Consider the following 21,896-nt stretch of genomic DNA (forward strand, 5'->3'; position numbering starts at 1 on the left):
TGTTCACCAGTACTGATAACTTATTCTGCTAGCCAGATGAAATAAAATTGATTTAAATATCAGATGTAGCACAGTTGAAGTTTGTATTATGCAGGTGTTCCCCCAGCTGGAAAGTATGGACACTTGCCATTTTGCTGAGATGAGGATTTGTGTTAGAAATGTGAGGGTGTTAAAAATAATTCTACATGTTAACAGTGGGCTTTGTCCCTGGTGGGCTCCATGTGCCTAGCATATGACCAGGGCAGCAGCTGCTCTATATTTTAATAGGAGAATTATAAAGTTAGCAACATGTATAGCCATTCAAAACATAAGCAACTGCTTGCAGTCATGGAAACAGGATTCAACAATAAACTCTTATTTGTGAGTCTTCCAAACAAAATAATCCCATTGCATTATATTCAGGTGGTCTAGGATAAGTGAATGAACTTGGTTTCTATTTCCTTATGTCTTGTTTACTTAAAGTTCTGTTTGACAGAAAATATCAGTATTTCTGAGAAGACATGAAGCATTTTAGCACTGTGCTCATGAAGGCAAACAGAAATTTGCATTGGATTTTTCACTAAAATGCATTTTAGGTTTTACTATAGCTTTGTAAGAGATAACGTAGACAAGAGAATTGCTTATGCATATCTGATTACTCAAGCTATACAGATATGCTGCAAGCAGCCTACTCTGCACTAGTGAGCTGTATTTTAGCCTCAGTAAAATTCTTATCTAGTTTTACATACCAAAAGGCCAACCACATGGAGGATTCATATAATAAATGTGTATCACAGTCAGCGTGTGTGATGGCTAGGAGTATGCTTTGTGCCAAAAAGTTGTTCCATCTTGCCTTGCAGTGTATTAAGCCAAATATATGAGTATGCTGAGACTTGGAGATCTACCAAGTATGGTATGGTAGGTAAGTATGGTAAGTAGGGTATGGTTAGGTCAAAAGTAGGAGGTTATAGTCTTCTGCACCATTTATTTTCATGTTTATGTGTGAAAATAGCATGTGAAAATGAGTGCAGTATATTTCATACAGTAACGTCAATAAACACGAACCTTATTAGATGCACAATCATTAGGGATCTATCTACCTACATGGACTTTTGTCTCTTTCAGTTAATCCAGAGGATCCAAATGCAAAATCCATCATGCAGACAACAGGTGGATTGGTGACATCCACAAGGGATTCTGGATCCATATGTTAATTAACAGACTATACACAGCTTTGTGGAATTTACATGAGCTAGATATAATGGTCTCAATCCTAGGGTCCAATGTGGCTTCTTGGCTCTGTGCTTACCTGTGTATTAGAGTACTCCGTCAGCCTAGGGGACTGTCTGACTGGTGTTATATTGCCACAATGAGCCTATGCTTTCTGACAGTGTCAGTGAGGAAATCGGTGAATTGGCAAAGTGTATGTACTAGCAGTCCCTGGCTGCCAGAATAGCTCATTGGAACTGTGGGCAGCTGGGCATAAATTGGAGCAACCTTGAGACTGTTTAATTTATGATGGCGAACAGACTTGCTCTCTGTCAGCCCCAGGATTGGTGGAGTGTAAAGGTGGCTGGAGCCACCTTAATCTCTGGTCTTGCACCAAGTGCAGCTCTGCTGGATGGGAGAGAATCTAACTCAGTATGTATAATAATCTTCATTTTAACCTTAGTAAAAACAATGTCATTTCCAAGAGGATAATCTCTGGAAACATGGTTTAAGAAGTTAGGACCAAACTCTTGGGTGTTGTGGTGATGGGGGTAAGTGGGTGTGTTTTGGAACCGGCTGGGGGCAACTCTCTTCATTTGTGGGGGTAGAATATGGGTAGGGCAAATATGACAGCTTGGCAACTGAGATGGTGTGAAATGGAATGTGTGCCATTTGCTGGAGGTGGAGAAACTGTGGGAGGATCCAAAGCAATGGATGCGGGGTAGTGAGATTTGTCGGTGGATTAATTTTTTGGTAGGTGAGTTACTATCAGGTGTTAGCCTATTGGCAGGGAGAATGAGAGGTGGGGATGGCTTCCTGGGGGGAGAGGAAAGAGGCTGTCTCTGAGGTTAGACCAGGGGCTGGGAGTGGGAGGGGTGGGCAGTGGAGGAAGCAGGGACAAGATGTTTGGAATGTCTGTGGTTAACTAGTGGGTTTAATTGCTGGGCAAGATTCGAAGTGCTTCAATGTACAGGTCTGACTGGGAACAGAACCGTTAATGGAAGAGTGTTGTAAGGGTTAATAAGCAATCCAAAGGTAAGTCAGTAAATTACTAATAAATTAATGGAAAACTGACCCTAATATGCTCAGCCCACCTGTATAAAAATTCAGATTAAGAAAGAGAACAAGAACGAACAGTGAAATGTTATTTTTAAAATACTTTGTTTGTAATTACCATATAAAACTTTAACAGACGTGCCTGTGAGAGGTGCTGGATTTAGGAAGCTTGCTTTTTACTCTTGTTTATGACAATAAATAGTCCCCTTTCAGTTTTCTATTAACTGAAATAATACATGGGTCGAGACTTTCTGGGCCAATCGCGTATAAATTGGAATACCACTATGGAAGTCAATGGATCTATGCTGATTCACATCAGCTGAGGATTTGGCCAATTTACAGTTATTCACTATAAAATATTTTAAGACTAAATAACTCACTATGGGAGAGAGATTTATTTATTAAAAAACTTTGTACACCAAAGTATAAACTATTACATTTTAAACAAGAAATAAGAGAAGGTCTTACATATTACAAGGAAGATGTATTAATTCTTGAATTACTATGAACACTGTACATGAGAAACAAAAATCCAAGTTATAGAAAACAGGAATAAGACCAATTGCTTGAAAATATGGCATAAAACGTAATCATCAAGCAAATGTTCTGAATTCTAAGCATACAATTTTGTATTTCTGGAAGAGTAGCATTTAAATTCTGTCTAGAAATGCAGTATACCTCTACACAAAAATTAGTAGTACCGTTCTCATAAACAAGCAGTCATACACATAGAGAAATATTTCTCAGTTGATGATTTTCCTTTGAGAGTTTCACTTACTGTTGAAGTTTTCCTATCATATCCCATTTTTCTTGGAAAGATCAAATGTTACTGTCTGGTATGTTTTAAAAAAGTCTTTACATTTATCAGATCCTTAAGAAACATCTAATGCAAAATATTTGTTGCAATGTTAATTTACGCCAAACCAGATTAAAAAACCAACTTGATAGCACATAAGTGTCTAAAGAAATAGATTTTTATTGACCTTTATCCTTTCTTACAAGGCAATTAAAAAGGAGAAATACATTGTAACCTATTAGAAAGCTTTTATTTTGTATTTCATTAATGCTATATTATCCTTTTTGAGATTCAATGTAACTGTGCTAGAACTTAAAATCTATTATAAACAACACAGGAGATCACCTTTTAATTGTATGACTACTTGGCTAGGAAAAGTGAAGTTTTACAAAATAGTGTAAGCATATATTTTCTTGTACAAAAGTGTAATATGTAGATGTCTAATCCAAGTACAGTAATTAAGGCAAGACTTTAGTCTTTATACAGCAAGTGACAACACCCACATTATAATATGGAACACACGTATTAATTTTGAATAACAGGTATAATGTGTGGATTATAGATGTTGATTTACTAAATAAATCTTAAAAAAAAAAGCAAAATCTATAAATAAAATAGTAAGTGCTTTCTTTAAGATAATATTCTTTGGCTGCTTTAGGTGCCTGTGAAGGGTTAATAACTAAAATGAGTAAGGTCCCACTATTATTGTTAATCTTAGCACTGAACTTGTACGATAGTTCAAACTGTTGACTGTCAGCATCTCCAGATCTACAATATGTTCTCTTGGTCCCGATAGTGATTTCACCAGTACGAGCATTGCACTTATTGCACTTGTTTGCTGAAAAAAAAAATAGCAAAGATAAAACTGTTTCATTCAGGCAAATCTGAAATCATTCTTTAGTTACCTCCAGACGCTGCCTATATACATTGCTTCACTGTAAAATAATTCATCTCAGCCATCATCATAATGCATAACTCAAGCATTATTTTAACATTTTAAAATAACTATGACTATATTAAACCTAGTTTTGATGATTATACATAGCAGATGTAAGGTAATATGTGAGGCAAAAATTGGATCTCAGGAGCTTACAAATAATTTTCCAAAAGGACCAGAGAAAGGTGAGACCTCTTTCAAACATTTTAAAAAGTAGTTGTTTTTGACATCTTATTACTCTATTTGCATCAGCCCAGTCTACAGAGAACCATCACGAAACAGTCAAATGACACATGAATTCTAATTTCTGTGTTTTGTTTCCTGAAACTTTTATAACACTCCTGAAAAATAAAGGTCTTCAAACCCCATCAAAATGAAACCTTTGCTGCAGCCTTAACTGCGGCATTGCTACCACTCCATCATATATGTTATGTATATTTTAATGAAAGCTGAGATTCTGATCTCATCATATGAGTGAAGGAGTTGGGGCCATAGGCATGGATTTATATATTTATATATATATACTATAAATCCATGCCTATGGCCCCATATATATAATTCATATCTGAGGGGAGGGATAGCTCAGTGGTTTGAGCATTGGCTTGCTAAACCCAGGGTTGTGAATTCAATCCTTGAGGGGGCCATTTAGGGATCACGGGGGCCAAAAAAACCTGTCAGGGAGAGTACTTGGTCCTGCTAGTGAAGGCAGGGGACTGGACTCAATGACCTTTCAAGGTCCCTTCCAGTTCTATGAGATAGGCAAATCTATTAATCCAGCTCTGGTTTGAGGTCAGAGCATTAGATCACAGACTATGGCAGTTTTTACTTTTTACAGTAGAGAAAAGAAATGTTATGCAATAAAATATATTAAAAGCTAAGAGCCAATGGTGACCACTACAGTACAGATACACTGGGGAACAGAGTGAGGCATAAGGAATCCTTTCATAACTCTCCCCTCCAAATGCAGGACAGCCATAACCTGGGTGCTGACCTTGGGAATGGAAGATGTAGAGGGGTGCCATCTGGACCTCTGGCAGGGATAGCAACCCCTCAAGGGGCATGTCCCTGCCCTCTCTGCATGCTACGATATCTATGGTGGGTATATTTAAGCAGCTGAAGTAAAGGGGGGAAGCCCTTCCCTCATTCCCCCTTTCAGGGACTTAATGCCTACAGACACCATGCTGGGCACAGAGCAGCACCTCCTCCTCCCCAATCTCAGCATAGCTCTGCCTTATAAGAGTCATAATTGAACGTCAGCTTTGACCTGTTACACTGAGGGCTTCTTTCAGCCCCAAGGATAGACTGTCACTAAATCACATCTCAGTTTCCCCAAACCAGCAGTCTAGTAGTTCATTTTCCGGTACCAAAGAATTCTTCTCCTAGCGGTTTGGTTGTCATATGGTCATTTGGGCGTCTATAGCTATGAAGACCACAACCGTCTTTATAGCTCTCCTTTTTTCATCAAGGACTTGCCTCTGTATTTATTTTCCAGGTGATTATAGTGAATACTTCCTCTTATGAAAGGGAACATAATTTGACGACAATGGGTTTACATGGGTCTTAATTTGTCTTGCTGAACCTTATTATCAGTGATGATGCACCGAATGAAAAGAACCCACTTGATTCTCAGATCAGAGATTGAGTTTGCAGGGCTAATAGAAGAGAACATCTTTTTACTTGTAAACTTAGCACATTTGATAGGGAATTATAGAGAGACAATAAATATAGGATGCCAAAATAACATTTTTTACAGAGCAGAATTGTTTTTATGGCTATGAAAAACAGCCAAAGCTGTAGTACTGGCTTTACCAACATGTCTCCCAATTCTCTTTGCACCCTTGCACTGGTCTGGCCCCCTACAATACTTACTCGCAGGTAGAATTCTCCATTTTCATTTCCAGACTTAATCCGGAAAGTATTTATAGTATTGGGATAAATAGTTGTTGCCTGAATTTGGAAGATATCAGAGGGCACAGTTCTGTCTGAACGGATACTCATGTATTTGTACACAATAGAGTATGGCAGCTCTCGACAAATGGCATTGGAAACTGGGCAAACACAGCGACTGAAAAACAAACAAAAATGGATCAAACTTCGTTCATGTGCAAACTAGCAAGATGCTCTTTCAGTTGTAATTAGTAATGCTGCCTATTAAGGATAATCCTACAAACTATGTGTGGTTTTTCTTACTTCTCAGATGTCAGGACATAAGGTTCTTGACAAGGATTTCTTGGGTAACAACGAAATCCACCATGATAATTCCAGCACATTTCATCCTCTCTGCATTCATTAGTAGTCTCACATTCATTTATATCTAGATAGGAAGGAAGGAACCATATCAATTCCCAGTCTAAGTAAATGTAGATGGAATGCAAAGTTGGTATGAAAAAACCTATAAGGGAGTGTTTTAGTTTAAAAACAGACAAAATGCCTCCTGCTTCTGCACTGAGGAAACCCAACACCCCTGCTCCCCACCTTTCTTCTAAGGCCTTCTGGAGTAGGATTCTTCTATGCAGAAACTGAATGTATTTATCCAGTTGACTCTTGGTTTAAATTGACTGAACACATCCAATAGACCAGAGGTTCTCAAACTGTGGTCCGTGAGCTCCATTCAGGTGGTCCGTGGATAGTTCCCTCTAAGGTGCGCACCTGGGCAGCCGCACACGAGAGAATGAAGAGCCACCCATCTAATTAGTGGAGTCAAGCATGCGTGGCTCCACTAATTAGGTGCCTGGACCCTGGAGAACACGCACACGTAAGGTGAGGTGGTGGCCTTGGGGGAATAAGAGGTAGGTGTGAGCGGGCAGTGGGGTGAGAAGAGGGGGTGGGGGTAATTTGGGATGTGCAGGGCTGTGACAGCCAGAGAAAGTGGCGACTTTCCCCATCTCCAGGACTGAGGCTGCCAGGGAGAGATGGCCCCACTTTCCAGCCCCAGCTTGGAGGCTGCTGCGGCAGGGGAGAGACCCCCCTCCTTCCCAGCCCCAGCTCGGGGGCTGCCACATCGGGGGAGAGAGGGCACATCCATTGCATTAGAAAGGTAATACTACTGATATTAAAATACGAGTTGTGTGCTTTTATTTGTAGAACAAAAAAGTTAATTATTATTAAGGGTTTTTTTTATATAGCGCTTTTATTCAAAGCGCTTTACAATAGTTAGCTAATGGTACAAACAACATTTGGAAAGATCATTAAGTGGTCCGCCGAGACCCTCAGCAATTTTCAAGTGGTCTGCAAAAATTTTTTTTTTTGAGAACCACTGCAATAGACTAAAGAAATATATTGAATTATACTATATAGTACAAATGATCCAATGTATTAAGAGTCCTAGTTCATAACAACACAGCTTGTTGAGATATTTGTTGTTAGAAGGAAGATTTCTGGTGGACAGGTAAGGGTGGGCATCAATAGAGGAAAAGGGTCAGGCTTAGTTTGTGTGGCCTCATTTATGAATTGCCTGGCTTTCAAAGGCTTATTTTATTTTTATATACATAGAACATCCTAACTGTCAATTAGGCTTTATTTAACTGATATATTTTTCATCTTTAACTCTCAAAGTTTTTTATCTGAGAATACCCTTTGGTTTTATAGAAAGTGTTTAAAACACAGATAGGTGCAAATTTGACCCAGGGTTTCCCCCCGACCACCTTCCTTTCATAGGTTTCTTGAACCTGAAGCTGGTAGAGCACTTAAACTCTGTATGGGTGGCAGTAAGGAAGGTAGTAGATTGATTCTGGGGCAGAGGCAGTTCCTGTGCTCCAGCACTGACAGGGTCACTTGCAGGGGGTGAATTGGGGTTTTGACATTCCCTGTACCCATCCAAGGCCACAACTGGCTCAGTGAGCCTCACCTACCTTCGTGACTTTCCAGTCTCCTGCCCCTATCCATATGCCTTCTAGTGGTTCTGCCAGTTTGCTGTGCCTGCTGTTTCTTCTCTCCCAGCCTTTCTGCCCCACTGTACCCATACCTACAATGCCCAGAACTTATTCTCTAAATGACATTGGAGCCCAGCTGCCCTGTGCTGGGCTCCTGTGATGTGTTGCATTCAGTGTATGCCATGCCAACCCCATTGATCTGTACACTGTGGCTTGTTCTAAACATCAAGTCATCTTTGTCTTGCATGACTGGTAGGGAAGTAAATATGCCACAAGGCTTCAAATCATCAGAGACAGGAATGGAGATTCTGCCTTTCTGATGGGGTTGGGTGTGTTTGTGAAAATCTTCCCTCACCTGCCTCTTGTACTTTCACCTCTTGCAGAAGGTGAAGATCCTGTCCCAGAAAGCAAAGCACAGCAGTATCTGCTCTATCTCACCAGACAGGAGTTGGAAGAAGCAGGGAGAATCTTCTAAGAGTGGTGCTGGAGGAGCTGCTATATCAAAGAGCAAGGGTTTGAGGGCAGTGAGTGGGGTTGTGAAGATTCATCATTCTCTGACCCTCCTGATGAGAGCTATGAGTTACGAGAGAGTAGCTGTGGGTGGAGCTGAGAGTGTCTGGAGCAGAAAAAGTGCAGGTAAGGGGAACGCTGGGTTATGGGGAGGTGTGGATGTTAAGGAAATAATGAGTAATGCACTTTCTGCTCATGTAGTCAGTATTAATGTTCAAGACTTTTTTTTTTAAAGTTGCAAAAATGAGATCACACAAGTCTGAAGGGTTAGCTGAATCTATAATTTCTGCCAAAACATACCAAAGGTTTCAAAACACCAAATAATAATAACAAATAACCCTCTAAAATTAATCACCCATCCATCCTCAAAATACTCAAAAGTACTCATTATCCTTGAGAAGAACTGAATGAAATAAGTTTGAAGTTTCTAGACCAAATCTCTTAAAGGAGATGAGTTTCTAAAAAAAAATTACTCTTACAAAACCAAAACAAAAAGTTCTCCAAAATATTTTGTCAAATTAAGCTCTAATTAAAAACAAACAAACAAAACCAACCTAGTCTAAGAAGACAGTATGCATGAGAAATTTCTGGTGGAGGGTAGCTTGCAGATAAGAATTGTCATATTCAGATTTAGAACAGAAGCTTAGTTACAACTTCAGTTATGGCGTTACTGCGGAGCCTCCAAAATAGTGACAGAGAATCCATTTGTGTTATTTCCTTGTTCTTTATTGAGAATAAGTTGCAAAATTATTAAATTCTAAAAATCCAGACTGCATCAACAATTTTCTGGCTTATATAGCATATAGTTCTTGTAATTAGTATACTGTGCTGTTTGTTTGATTTCACAATACAGACTACTTGCCCAGGTGAGAGAGATCACTTCATGTATTTAACATAAGCCCCACCGGGCCTGTAGTAGCAGAAGGGAAAGAAAACTGATTTGAATGTTTATATATGTACATTTGTTTTGTTTTATAAATATACTATACATTCAATATGCTCTTGAAAAATTCTCACACCTTTTTTCTGTTACTGGAAAGAACAGTTGTCTTTCACTTGTGGTGTGATGAGACTCAGGAGTCTATGTAAAATGGAACAGCTGATGTAAATCCATATTTAGATACCTGAACAACTGGCTTGATTTTCAGAGGTACTCATCTCTCTGTGTATCAGGCTGCTTGTTTAAGTGCCGAACTATGGATGTAGGGATCTAAATTTACTACACACCCAAGTTTGAAAATTTTGTTCTGAAATCATAAAAATCCCAAGAGAGAGATCAGAATTTTTAATAAAATGTAACTCATGTAAGTTATGTGGCAATTGTCAAGCAATGTTGTACCCTCTCTTACTCTAGTATATGGGTAATCCTTTTACAAAAGATACACACTCACACACACACACACACACACACAGACACACACAAAACCTGTAGTCATAGTCTTGTTTTAAATGTTAATATTGCAGTAGTTTAAAATGTTAAAGATCAGTACACTTACCTTGACATGTTCTAGCTCCTACCACCTGGTATCCCTCAGGGCAGATGCATGAAAATTTCCCAGGTTCATTGACACACTGATACTGGCATATGTAACTTGAAGTTCTGCATTCATCAATATCTGCAGAACAGCAAAATAGTTTGAATTTATTGTCTTAAAAACCTATCTTCTCACAGAAAAAAATGGTTACTCAGCTTTGTAACTGTTGTTCTTTGAGATATGTTGCTCATGTCCATTCCAATTAGCTGTGCACATGCTGCATGCACGGCTGTCTGAAAGTTTTTTCCCCTAGCAGCATCTGTTGGATCGGCTGTGGAGCCCCAGGAGTGGCACCTGCATGGCGCTCAATATATGACCCTGCCAACTCGGCACCCCCTCAGTTCCTTCTTGCTGGCTACTCCAACAGTGGGGAAGAGGGGCGGGTGTGGAATGGATATGAGCAACTCATCTCGAAGAACAACAGTTGCAAAGGTGAGTAACTGTTTTTTCTTCTTCGAGTGCTTGCTCATATTGATTCCAATTAGGTGACTCCCAAGCCTTACCTAGGGGGTGGGGTCGGAGTGAAGGAATATTGACTGTAGCACCGCTCTACCGAAAGCTGCACCGTCTCTGGTGTGCTGGACGATGGCGTAGTTTGAGGCAAAGGTATGCACCAAGGACCAAGTTGCTGCCCTGCAGATTTCTTGGATCGGTACCTGGGCCAGGAATGCCGCTGACGAGGCCTGGGCCCTAGTGGACTGTACGGTGAGAGCTGGGGTCGGCACGCTCGATGTAGAAAGCGAGGGCCCTGCGGACATTGAGGGAATGCAGCTGCTGTTGCCGGGGCCCAGCATGAGGTTTCAGGTAAAAAATGGGCAAGAAACTATCCTAGCTGGTGTGAAAAGCCGACACCCCCTACAGCCAAGGGAGTCAAACGTAAATACTTTGTCCCCTCGAAGGGGTATGACTATTTGCTCATGCACCCGCAGCTCTGCTCACTGGTGGTTGTGGCCATGAATGAGAAGGAGAGGCCCAGCACCCAAGCTGAAGAACCCCAAGTGGCTGGACTTGTTTGGCCACAAGGTGTACTCCACGGGTGGGCTCCAGCTCCGGATTGCCAATCAGCAGGCATTCATGAGCCGCTACAACTTTAACTCCTGGAACTCCATGCTGAAGTTCAAGGAGCTTGTGCCTCCTGAGTCCAGGGAGGAGTTTGGGGCCCTTGTTGATGAGGGCAAGATGGTGGCACAGACCTCTTTACAGGCCTCATTGGACACTGTAGACTTAGCCGCACGTACCTTATCCTCGGGGATTGTCATGAGGTGCACCTCCTGGCTACAAGCCTCTGGCCTGCCACCTGAGGTTCAGCAGATGCTGCAGGACCTAGCCTTTGATGGGGAGGGCCTGTTCGCGGAGCAGACTAACTCTAGGCTGCATAGCCTTAAGGGCTCAAGCGACCATGAAGTCCCTGGGTATGCACACCCCAGCAACCCAGCAGAAGCATTTAAAGCCCCAACAGCCGCAGCAGTGCTCCTACCCTCCTCATCCAAGGCAGGACTCTTACAGGCAGTGGGGGCAGAATGGCAGGAGGAAGCCCTCCAACCCCCCGTTTGGGCAAGGCCAGGGCCTGATCAAACCATCGTCAGGTTCCTAGCAGGCCTTTTGAAGGGACGCCCAAGGACGGCGTACCAGCCTTACTCCCAGATCCTTCTCCACCCTTTTTTAATCGCTTATCCCATTTCCACCGTGCATGGTCTCAAATAACCTTGGACCGCTGGATCCTTCGCATGGTGGAAGCGGGATACTCTCTCAAATTTTGTTCCTTCCCGCCCTCCCACCCCCCTTCCCCATCCCTCTTCAGGGACCCCTCTCACAAGCAACTCCTTATTCAGGAGGTTCAGGCACTCCTCGCCATGGGGGCGATAGAGGAGGTTCTGTAAGTACTAAGGGGCAAGGGGTTTTGCGTCCTTTCTTCCCGGGATCCAGAACATGCTGGCAGACCACCTCAGCAGGTCCTTCCACTCGCACGAGTGATCTCTCTCTGACTGGATGTTGTCCACCCCATCTTCCAAAGGTGGGGGTTTCCCTAGGTCGACCTGTTTGCCACCTGCAGCAACAGGAAGTGCCCAGCATTCTGCTCCATCCAAGGTCGCAGCCCGGGCTCCCTCACGGACGCGTTTCTCCTTCCCTGGACAGGTCGCCTGCTCTACACCTTTCCTCCATTCCCCCTCGTGCACAAGGTCCTGCTCAAGATCCGCAGGGACGGGGCGAGGGTGATTCTGGTAGCTTCAGCGTCCTTCCCAACCTGCTCACTCAGGACCATGGTCGCCTCTGTCATCCCGACCTGCGGTCCCTCCACCTCGCGGCTTGGAAGCTGCATGGCTGAACCCCATGGAGCTTCTGTGTTCGGACCCCATAAGGCTGGGCAGCAGGAAGCCCTCTATTCAAGCCACATATCTGGCAATTTGGAAATGGTTTTCGTGTTGGTGTGACCAGCTCCGCGCACACAACCTCCAGGTGCCAGTGCCCCAGGAGCAGGCCAACCGGTGGAGGCTTCCGGTACCCGTGGTTCAGAAGTGGCCAACCAGGAAGCACCAGACTGTGCACCCTGGGCCTGGTGTTACGCCCATGGGGTCCAGAACAGCCACTGGGTGGGCCCCTGCCTGTGCGCTGCCATGGTCCTGCCCCCGCATCAGGGCAGCCACAGTCCAACTGGCGGCGGGCCCGGTCTGAAAACCGCAATCCTGTCTCCGAACCCAAGGAACGAGAACCGGACCATGAGGGCCAGGGTGGTGCTGAGCAAATCTGAGCCGGTGAGCGGTGTCAAGGAGAAAGAGAGTGGTGCTGCGAGACTGGGGAGCGGTGTTGGGACCTGCAGCGGTACCGGGATCTGGAGAGGTACCGTGGCATGGAGCTGCGTCGAGATGATGAGCAGCGCCGGAATTGGTGCTGGGTCTGGGACCTGCTCTGCGACCGGCGGGCGGAGTGGCGCAGTGATCGGGAGCGTCGACACGAACCGGAGCGATGCTGCGAGTCCGACCGGTGTCGTGATGGAGAGCGGTGTTGGGACTCCAAGAGGTGCTGGGAACAGGAGCGGTGCTGGGAATGGGAGCGGTGCCAAGGCTCGACCACTGGAGCCGACGGTGCCGAAGGTCGGATCAACGCTGGCTTGCCTTGAGACGGTGCCATCCGCTGGGGCACCAGAGGCTTGGCATAGAGCAGAGGGGACCTCGATGCCATCATGGCAATGAGGTCCCTCGCAGCCGCAAAGGTGAGCGGGGTGGAAGGCAGCTGGACTTCCACAACACTGCGGGTTGGGGAGTCCAATGGCACCAGACTCAACGGTTCCCCCAATGGGGCCTAAGCTGATGGTGCCATTTCCACAACCTTTGCTGCTGGGCTCTCCCCTTGGGGACGCGCCACAGTGGCTGGCTCCAGGGAAGTGGGTCTCTGTGAAGGAGAGCCACCCTTCTCTAGCTTTGGGTGCCGCTTCGGTGCCGGAGAGTGGGAGCGGTGTTGAATCAATGTTGCCTGCTTCATTGCCGGGGAGTGCAGTGCCGCGGGTCTCAGCCAGAGTCCAACCGCGGTGCCACCTCCAGTACTGCCACCGGGGCGCTGCGCACCGAAGAACTCGGTGCCGGGTCCTGCTGCCCCGAAGGAGGCTGGGGACTAAGTGCCGCCTCCATAAGGAGCTGCTTCAGGTGAAAGTCCCACTCCTTTTTAGTCCGAGGACGAAATCCCTTGCAGATCCTGCACTTCTTGGCTTGGTGAGCCTCCCCCAGACACTTTAGACAAGAGTCATGGGGGTCGCCTGTTGGCATGGGCGTGGAGCAGGACTTGCAGGGCTTGAATCCCGCGGTCTTGGGCATGAAGCCCCGAGGAAAAATAGTCGGGGTGGAGGGTAACTCCCCAACCCAACTGCCACTAACTAAAACAAAAACAAAGAACTACCAACAAAAAACAAACAACAACTATCTACCAAAGCTAGGGAAACATGGAGAACTTGCAGAACAAGACACCACAGTTCCAACATCATCAATAGGTGGTAAGAAGGAACTGAGGGGGTGCCAGGTTGACAAGGGTATATATTGAGCGCCATGCAGGCGCCACTCCAGAGGGCTCCACAGCCGACCCGACGGATGCTGCTAGGGGAGAAACTTTCCGACAGCCGTGCATGGGGCGCGCACACACCTAATTGGAATCGATATGAGCAAGCACTCGAAGTATTAATATATTAATTTACAATTACTACACATTAGCTTTAACAGAAGTAAAATATATCCAGTCTGAAAGAAGGAAGTTCTCCATAATCTGAAATGAATGCTACGCTTAAGCAACTTAAAGTTGTCACTAAAAAAGCTAATTCTACTCGGTATATTTAACTATCTCTAAAGATCAGATTTTTAAGAAATATACTCTAGAGATTAAATGAAATATACTGAGATTAAATGAAAAAGCCTTCAGAACATGTTTGGGAAAATAATTTTAGAAAGTCATTTTTTAGTGTTCCAAAATGTGATTTCCCCCCCCTTGATCAAAGTATTGACCACTTTGGATATTTAGTTCAGGGAAAATGTTTTGCCCTCACATATGTATGCAACTCCCACTGTAATCAATGTGAACTGGTCTTGGGAAGAGGATAAGGACCATTTTCTCCCTTCAAATAGTATAGGCTGCATGCCATTCTCTTTTGGCTTTTGTAGCTTTGCCTAATTGATTAGCTGTCAGCAAAAGCAATTTAGGATGGAATTTAATTTTATTTAACAACTTATGTGATATTTCTGAAAAAATAGCTGAATCAATAGAATTAGGGGGTGTCTTGACATTACCGTAATGTGTCTTATCATATTGGAGACCTGAGCTCAGTCCTTTATTCTTGGGCTGGGGGCTCTTTGGAGACATCATGTTGAAGGCTTGCTCCTGCTTCCTACAATCACCATGTCTCCAAAGTTGCCTAGAGGACACCAGTGGGGCTCGGACAGAGAAAATTAAGTGCTGATTGTATAATTGTCAGGAGATGTATGCTGTTTGGACATCCACTTGCATAAAAGCAACTCAAAGGCACAACTGTCTCTTCTTTAGAATGACAAGTTTAAGAGGATTTGTTTAGAGCAATTTTACACCACACAGAGTTATCCTTGTTTAGGTTTGCCTTCATTTCTAGTTTGTCATGATCTTCTGTATTAGATCAAACACCATTCAAGTTAGTTTCAGGAGTAAGTTTTCAGAAGTGTGTCCCCCGACCCAGGTGTTGCCTGAAAAATGTGTATATGCAATTTTGTGCTTGCAACTGAATTGTGAGTGCACAACTGAGTAGCAGCATCTCTGCCTACCTGAATATAGGTACAACTACTCACACATGTGTCTGCAATTCATTCTGGCAGGTGCAAAAATATGATATCAAATTTTATGGCTGCAAACTGTACCCACCAATAGGGATGCCAGACCTCAGTCTGACTAGAACCACCCATACCTTTTAATTCACAGAATAACTTCTCAGAAAAATTGCAGAATCAGAAAAATGGCAGTTATCATGTACCAATATCTTTCTATTATGACATTATGTATAAAGCATAGTTTACCTTCACAGTTGATTCTGTTACTGCTTAACTCAAATCCTGGATTACACTGACAGATAAAAGAACCAAGTATATTGTAGCATTGTTGTGCGCATGGGTTGTTGGCATCACATTCGTTTATGTCTGAAAAGAAAGGTTACATATCTTCATGCACATCTTGTTCTTTGTATCTGATAATTAAGCTGATCAAATTGATTAGTCCTTAGATTGGGTCCACCACTTTGCAAAAGTTAGTAGATTGTATCAATAAAGATTTTGCAGTTGCTGGAACAGTGTCAGATCTGTGCTCTTCATTCCTTGTAGAAAAACTGGAATATTTTTCCAGGAATGAGAGTTATTCTAACATGTAATGAACTCTTCCAAAAATGTTTAGTACAGCTATTAAACTCCACATTCCAGCATCTTTTTTTCCAGGTATGAAATGCCAAGTCTATAAATAACACTGGTCTACAATTTTTGAGAAGTCGTCTGCTTCAGAGATAAAATGTGCTATTTATTATGTATTTTGATGTGCTGAATTCAAATATGACAATTAAAACAACTGATTGGCTACTGTTTCTAAGATATTTAAGTTTTTACATTTTATGTCTATGTATATTGTGTAGATAGTAGAGTTTTAATCATAAATTGTAAACCTAGGTCTTTTCATGTGTTTATGGTTGCTTTACATGATAATAATTCACCTGTCCTGTTTATGTAACACTTTAAAAATCAGCAAAAGGGTTATATAAATAAAATTTATTATGAAACAAAAGGCAAAAAACTATTATGTACATAGTTTAGTCCTATTCAGTGTCTACTCGGCGCTTCTTGGCTTGTCTCTTGAATTCATTAAATGGAGCATCTCTTGTCACTGTCCAGCAATAGTCTGCAAGCATTGATGGGCTCCATTTGCCCTGATAGCGTTTCTCCATTGTTGCAATGTCCTGGTGAAATCGCTCGCCGTGCTCGTCGCTCACTGCTCCGCAGTTCGGTGGAAAAAAATCTAGATGAGAGTGCAAAAAATGTATCTTTAGTGACATGTTGCAACCAAGGCTTTTGTATGCCTTGAGGAGGTTTTCCACCAACAACCTGTAGTTGTCTGCCTTGTTGTTTCCGAGAAAATTTATTGCCACTAACTGGAAGGCTTTCCACGCCGTCTTTTCCTTGCCACACAGTGCATGGTCAAATGCATCATCTTGAAGAAGTTCACGAATCTGAGGACCAACAAAGACACCTTCCTTTATCTTCGCTTCACTTAACCATGGAAATTTTCCACGGAAGTACTTGAAAGCTGCTTGTGTTTTGTCAATGGCCTTGACAAAGTTCTTCATCAGACCCAGCTTGATGTGTAAGGGTGGTAACAAAATCTTCCTTGATTCAACAAGTGGTGGATGCTGAACACTTTTTTCCTCCCAGGCTCCAATGACTGTCGGAGTGGCCAATCTTTCTTGATGTAGTGGGAATCTCTTGCATGACTATCCCATTCGCAGAGAAAACAGCAGTACTTTGTGTATCCAGTCTGCAGACCAAGCAAGAGAGCAACAACCTTCAAATCGCCACAAAGCTGCCACTGATGTTGGTCATAGTTTATGCACCTCAAAAGTTGTTTCATGTTGTCCTAGGTTTCCTTCATATGGACTGCACGACCAACTGGAATTGATGGCAAAACATTGCCATTATGCAGTAAAACAGCTTTAAGACTCGTCTTCAATGAATCAATGAACAGTCTCCACTCATCTGGATCGTGAACGATGTTGAGGGCCGCCATCACACCATCGATGTTGTTGCAGGCTACAAGATCACCTTCCATGAAGAAGAATGGGACAAGATCCTTTTGACGGTCACGGAACATGGAAACCCTAACATCACCTGCCAGGAGATTCCACTGCTGTAGTCTGGAGCCCAACAGCTCTGCCTTACTCTTGGGTAGTTCCAAATCCCTGACAAGGTCATTCAGTTCACCTTGTGTTATGAGGTGTGGTTCAGAGGAGGAGGATGGGAGAAAATGTGGGTCCTGTGACATTGATGGTTCAGGACCAGAAGTTTCATCCTCTTCCTCTTCCTCGTCTGACTCAAGTGAGAATGATTTTGGTGCATCAGGAACCAGCAGTCCTTCTCCGTGGGGTACTGGGCGTATAGCTGATGGAATGTTTGGATAATGCACAGTCCACTTTTTCTTCTTTGACACACCTTTCCCAACTGGAGGCACCATGCAGAAGTAACAATTGCTGGTATGAGCTGTTGGCTCTCTCCAAATCATTGGCACTGCAAAAGGCATTGATTTCCTTTTCCTGTTCAACCACTGGCGAAGATTTGTTGCACAAGTGTTGCAGCATATGTGTGGGGCCCACCTCTTGTCCTGATCTCCAATTTTGCAGCCAAAATAAAGGTGATAGGCTTTCTTAACCATAGTGGTTATACTGCGCTTTTGTGATGCAAAAGTCACTTCACCACAAACATAGCAGAAGTTATCTGCACTGTTCACACAAGTACGAGGCATCTCTGCTCACTTTGGCTAAACAGAAATGTGTCCCTTTGCAAAATCAAACACTGACAAATAAGAGAGCACGACACTGTATGATTTCTAGAGCTGATATAGGGCAATTTGTTCAGCAGAGTGATGTAAGCTTCGTTATGATTGCATCATCCATGACTTCTAGGAATAACATGATGCAATTCATATCATGTATGATGCAATACCAGCTTCAGATTGCATCATTCATTGTTTTGCCTAAAAAGCAAGTACTGTCCAAACCCAGTCATAGATTTATTCATAGATCCAGTCAAAGGTGTATTTTAGTCATTTCTGGTTTAAATTGAGATCCCTTCCCTTTATAACTCACTTATCCTCCGCCATTCCCAAGTCAAGGGTCGTATATACTGACCCAATAGCATATCTTGAAAACTAGAGCCAATCAACAATTTTAAGCATCATTTTCGTTCTCAGTGACCCAGAATTAGTAAAGTTTGACTACATTTAAGAAGCATTTTGGCTGTAGAGCAGTGTAATTGATATAAGGAACACATACTGATAAGACCTCTCAGCATGCAGTGGTTAAGATTTTATCTGAGCTATTTATTACTCTTAAAATCTGTTCTTTTAAATTCCATTACAATTATAACATGAGCCACTGAGACCAATAGAGGGTTTTGCAAAGCTCTAAGGCATAGACCATATTGGGGGAAGGCATTTTTTGATGCTAGATTATTTCTATGATGTGCCCATTTTAAGAACATGTGTGAGGATACTGCAATCTGAAAAAGGAGGCATTTTCAATGGAAAGTTATGTACAGGAACCTGCAATACCCCTCTCTGGAGTCTTTAACACTTATTTTCCATACACCGTTGATTAATTTATTTATGTGTATCAACTTGTATGTAGATTTTTAGTGTACACAGAGGAGGAATACAAGAGAAAATACTCTTCATTCACATCCTAATGTGTTTTATCAGATGCAACCATTATTGAACTTTTACAGTTTTAATATATTTTTTATTTCATGGGCTTTTAAAATGCATATAAACAATGTCAGAAATATTCAGGTGCAGATACAACTAATACAACTGACAAAATTCACTTCTCTACAATCAAAATGTCTATTAAAATCAACCATTCACAAAAAATTCAACTAGGGAGTAAAACATTTAGCCCATATATGTTTAAGATGTGGATGGGGAGGAATGTCTTTGAAGCATTTTTTCTGTTAAATACTTTTTGATAAAAGTGCAGTGACATTTGTGAGAGCAATGTTATCAGAAACACTAAACAAAAAGACAGAAAAAACAAATGTATCTATTGTATATGCTTCTCTAAAGTTCATCCACTCTCAAGAGATACAAAAGTTGTTACACGAATGTATCCACTGTGGATTTCTGAGGTGTCATAGGAATATAACAGTTAACAGATATACCCATCGCAAACAGTTCGCCACATTATATAGCAAAAATGGCAATCAGCCATTTGTAAAATTTCCTTTTCAGATGAGACATGTTGTGCTTCGAGGTTGGTAACAGGAGAAGGATGTGCTGTAAAGGACCTTTCACGTTTCTTGGTGCTATAGTCATACAAATATCTGAAGAAATATTTCTTGTAAGCTATGGGCTCCCCTCTGCTCACACAGTCTGGAGGAGAACGATTCAGTACCTGTGAAGGGATCTGGGGATGGGAAAGTGTGTGGAGGGTGGCTTCCTTTTCACAACCACCCCAGGAAGCTGCCTCTCCCCGTTGCAGACACTGTAGATGTGTTCTACTCAGCGATGGTGGAGTGGAGCGAGGGGATAGCAGCTCTGTGTGATGTATACCACCTCAAGACAATCTGGGATTATAACTAAACCATTGTAGAAGTAGCAGTAACTTACCTTCTGTGGCATTTCAACACCATGGAGAAGGCCTTTGTATGTATATGGAATATCACATGGCAATGCTTTGGAGCAGTGGTGGCAGCTGTGAAACCTCTGGAGAAGCCCAGTGATTGGTGGGCTTCTTCCCTGCCAGTCACAGCATCCGTAGATTTCAATGGCCAATTCCCTTCCCAAATCCACCATACCCTGGGTAAAATCTCAGCTCCACTCATGTTAATGGCAAAAACTCGATTGATTTCAGTGGGACCAGGACTTCTGCAACATCCTCTCTTGGGGGCTGAAGATCTGTTTTCCCGTTATGGTCATTTCAAGCTCAAAGTGGGGGATGATTTAGTCTTATGTATCATATAACCATTTAGCTTAGTCATATTCAGTTAAAACAGATTTCCTCCCCCACCCCACTTCTTAATTCGAACCCACACAATAGCAGTGGATGAAATGGAAACTTTAGTTCCCTTCTTCATAAATTCTTTCATGGATTGCATGTATCTTCACTGGTGTGACTGAGTAGTTTTTGCCACATATGGAAATAAATCTATGCTTGGCCCCTGGAAAATCACCTTTCTTATCTGCTTCACTTTAGAAATAACATCCCTCTACCAAAAAGTTACTAAAAGAAATAGTCATGTTGAATGTATCTTGCACCTCATTAGGCAAATCTGCTTGCAGCCTAATGTCCTCCTTTCTTCTTATTAACTCTAGGTCTTCCAATAAAAAATCCTGTAGATTCCATCAAACTCAGTAACGGTTTTATGGCTCAGTTACTAGGATTTCTTTATCATTTTATTTACAATGGCACTAGTCCTCGGTGTGCCCCAAATCACTCATTTTAATTTTTAATACTATTTCCCAAGGATTCACATTTGAAATGCCGAGACACGTTTTCTTTCATCAATATATTTATCACGTGCTGCTGCGAATTAACCTTAGCTGTAAGAACTTGGCATTGCTTTCTCCAGTTTCCAGTTTTAGGGCCTGATTCTGATCTCATTTAAGCTGCTGTAGATAAGAAGTAACTCCATTAAAGTCAATGGAGCACTAGTATAAAACCAGCGTAACTGAGAGGAGAGTCAGGCCCAAGATTTAATAATGAGTTCAGCACCCTGATGACCAGATTGCCAAAATCATGGCCCACAGAAACCAGTCTGCCAACAAAATAATCCATTTTCAAAGCGAGTCTCCATTTTTGTGTCCAAGGATTCTGTGTTCCTCAAGATTATTACTTTGATCAGTTCCAAGAGTCTGTAAGCCTAGGAAAGCATGACATACTTTAAAATATTCTGCCTGTTGACTTGAGCTGATGAAAGCTAGCAATGGGTCAGTAGTTGTCTTTTGTAACCACATGGGCTGGTTCATATGGATATACAGAGAAGTGCTTACCTACGCAAGTGTGGTTGTTGGCTGCTAACTGGAACCCAGAGTTGCACTGGCAGTAATAGGAACCTGGAGTGTTCACACATCTATGGTGGCAGTATGGAGGGAGATTGCATTCATCTATGTCTGTTACCATAACAAGAGCAAAACAGTAAAAATGTTAGCTCAAATGTAATAACAAAAGTTCACTGTTGCCATCTTGTGCCCAAATAAACAGTGTAAAGTGAGCTGGATCTGATTAAATGAAAAGAGAGAAGCTAATTTGCAGCTCGATTCTGCTCCTACTTAAGTTCCCTCCTTGACTTCAATGGGAACAGCATTGTGCTCTTTCTCGTCTTCATGTCTTAAGTTTTGTTAAAATCAGCTTTACACTGAGTATGTTTGCTCAGCCAATGATGTCAATACACATAAACATTATCCTTTATTTGGTGTTTAAATCACACCCATACTGTAGTATTGATCTCTGTATTTGTTATGTAACTTAGAACATGCTTCCTGACTACATCGAACAGGGCTGCGAGCCGGCGAACAGGGCTGCGAGCCGGCGAACAGGGCTGCGAGCCGGCGAACAGGGCTGCTAACAGGGGAGTTTGAGTGGGAGTTCCATTGGAGGAGAAGGTATCTGTATTTGCGTCTGTCTTTGTAGTGCTTGTATGTGTAGAGGCCTGTAGGGGCAGCGTGTTGGGAGGGCAGCTGAGCCCTGATTAGGGGGCGGAGCTTGGCTGAGGAGAGGGCCTATAAAAGCGGCCACCCAGCCAGGCAGC

The 21,896-nt window shown here is 42.7% G+C and overlaps 1 protein-coding gene across 1 annotated transcript in view; it reads right to left on the reverse strand.

Moving 5' to 3' along the window:
• Window positions 1-3,719: 3,719 nt before the first annotated feature.
• The window catches only part of EFEMP1 (EGF containing fibulin extracellular matrix protein 1), an 83,864-nt gene continuing 65,687 nt past the window's right edge, over window positions 3,720-21,896 (reverse strand). Inside the window, exons 5-10 of the mRNA XM_065401550.1 lie at window positions 21,139-21,258; window positions 15,417-15,536; window positions 9,856-9,975; window positions 6,168-6,291; window positions 5,847-6,042; window positions 3,720-3,878 (exon numbers count right to left, since the gene is read on the reverse strand). Of these exons, the coding sequence (XP_065257622.1) occupies window positions 3,720-3,878; window positions 5,847-6,042; window positions 6,168-6,291; window positions 9,856-9,975; window positions 15,417-15,536; window positions 21,139-21,258 (839 nt within the window). The remainder of the gene's footprint in view (window positions 3,879-5,846; window positions 6,043-6,167; window positions 6,292-9,855; window positions 9,976-15,416; window positions 15,537-21,138; window positions 21,259-21,896) is intronic.

This window comes from Emys orbicularis, chromosome 3, assembly GCF_028017835.1.
Source record: "Emys orbicularis isolate rEmyOrb1 chromosome 3, rEmyOrb1.hap1, whole genome shotgun sequence".
In the NCBI taxonomy this organism is placed as follows: Eukaryota; Metazoa; Chordata; order Testudines; family Emydidae; genus Emys; species Emys orbicularis.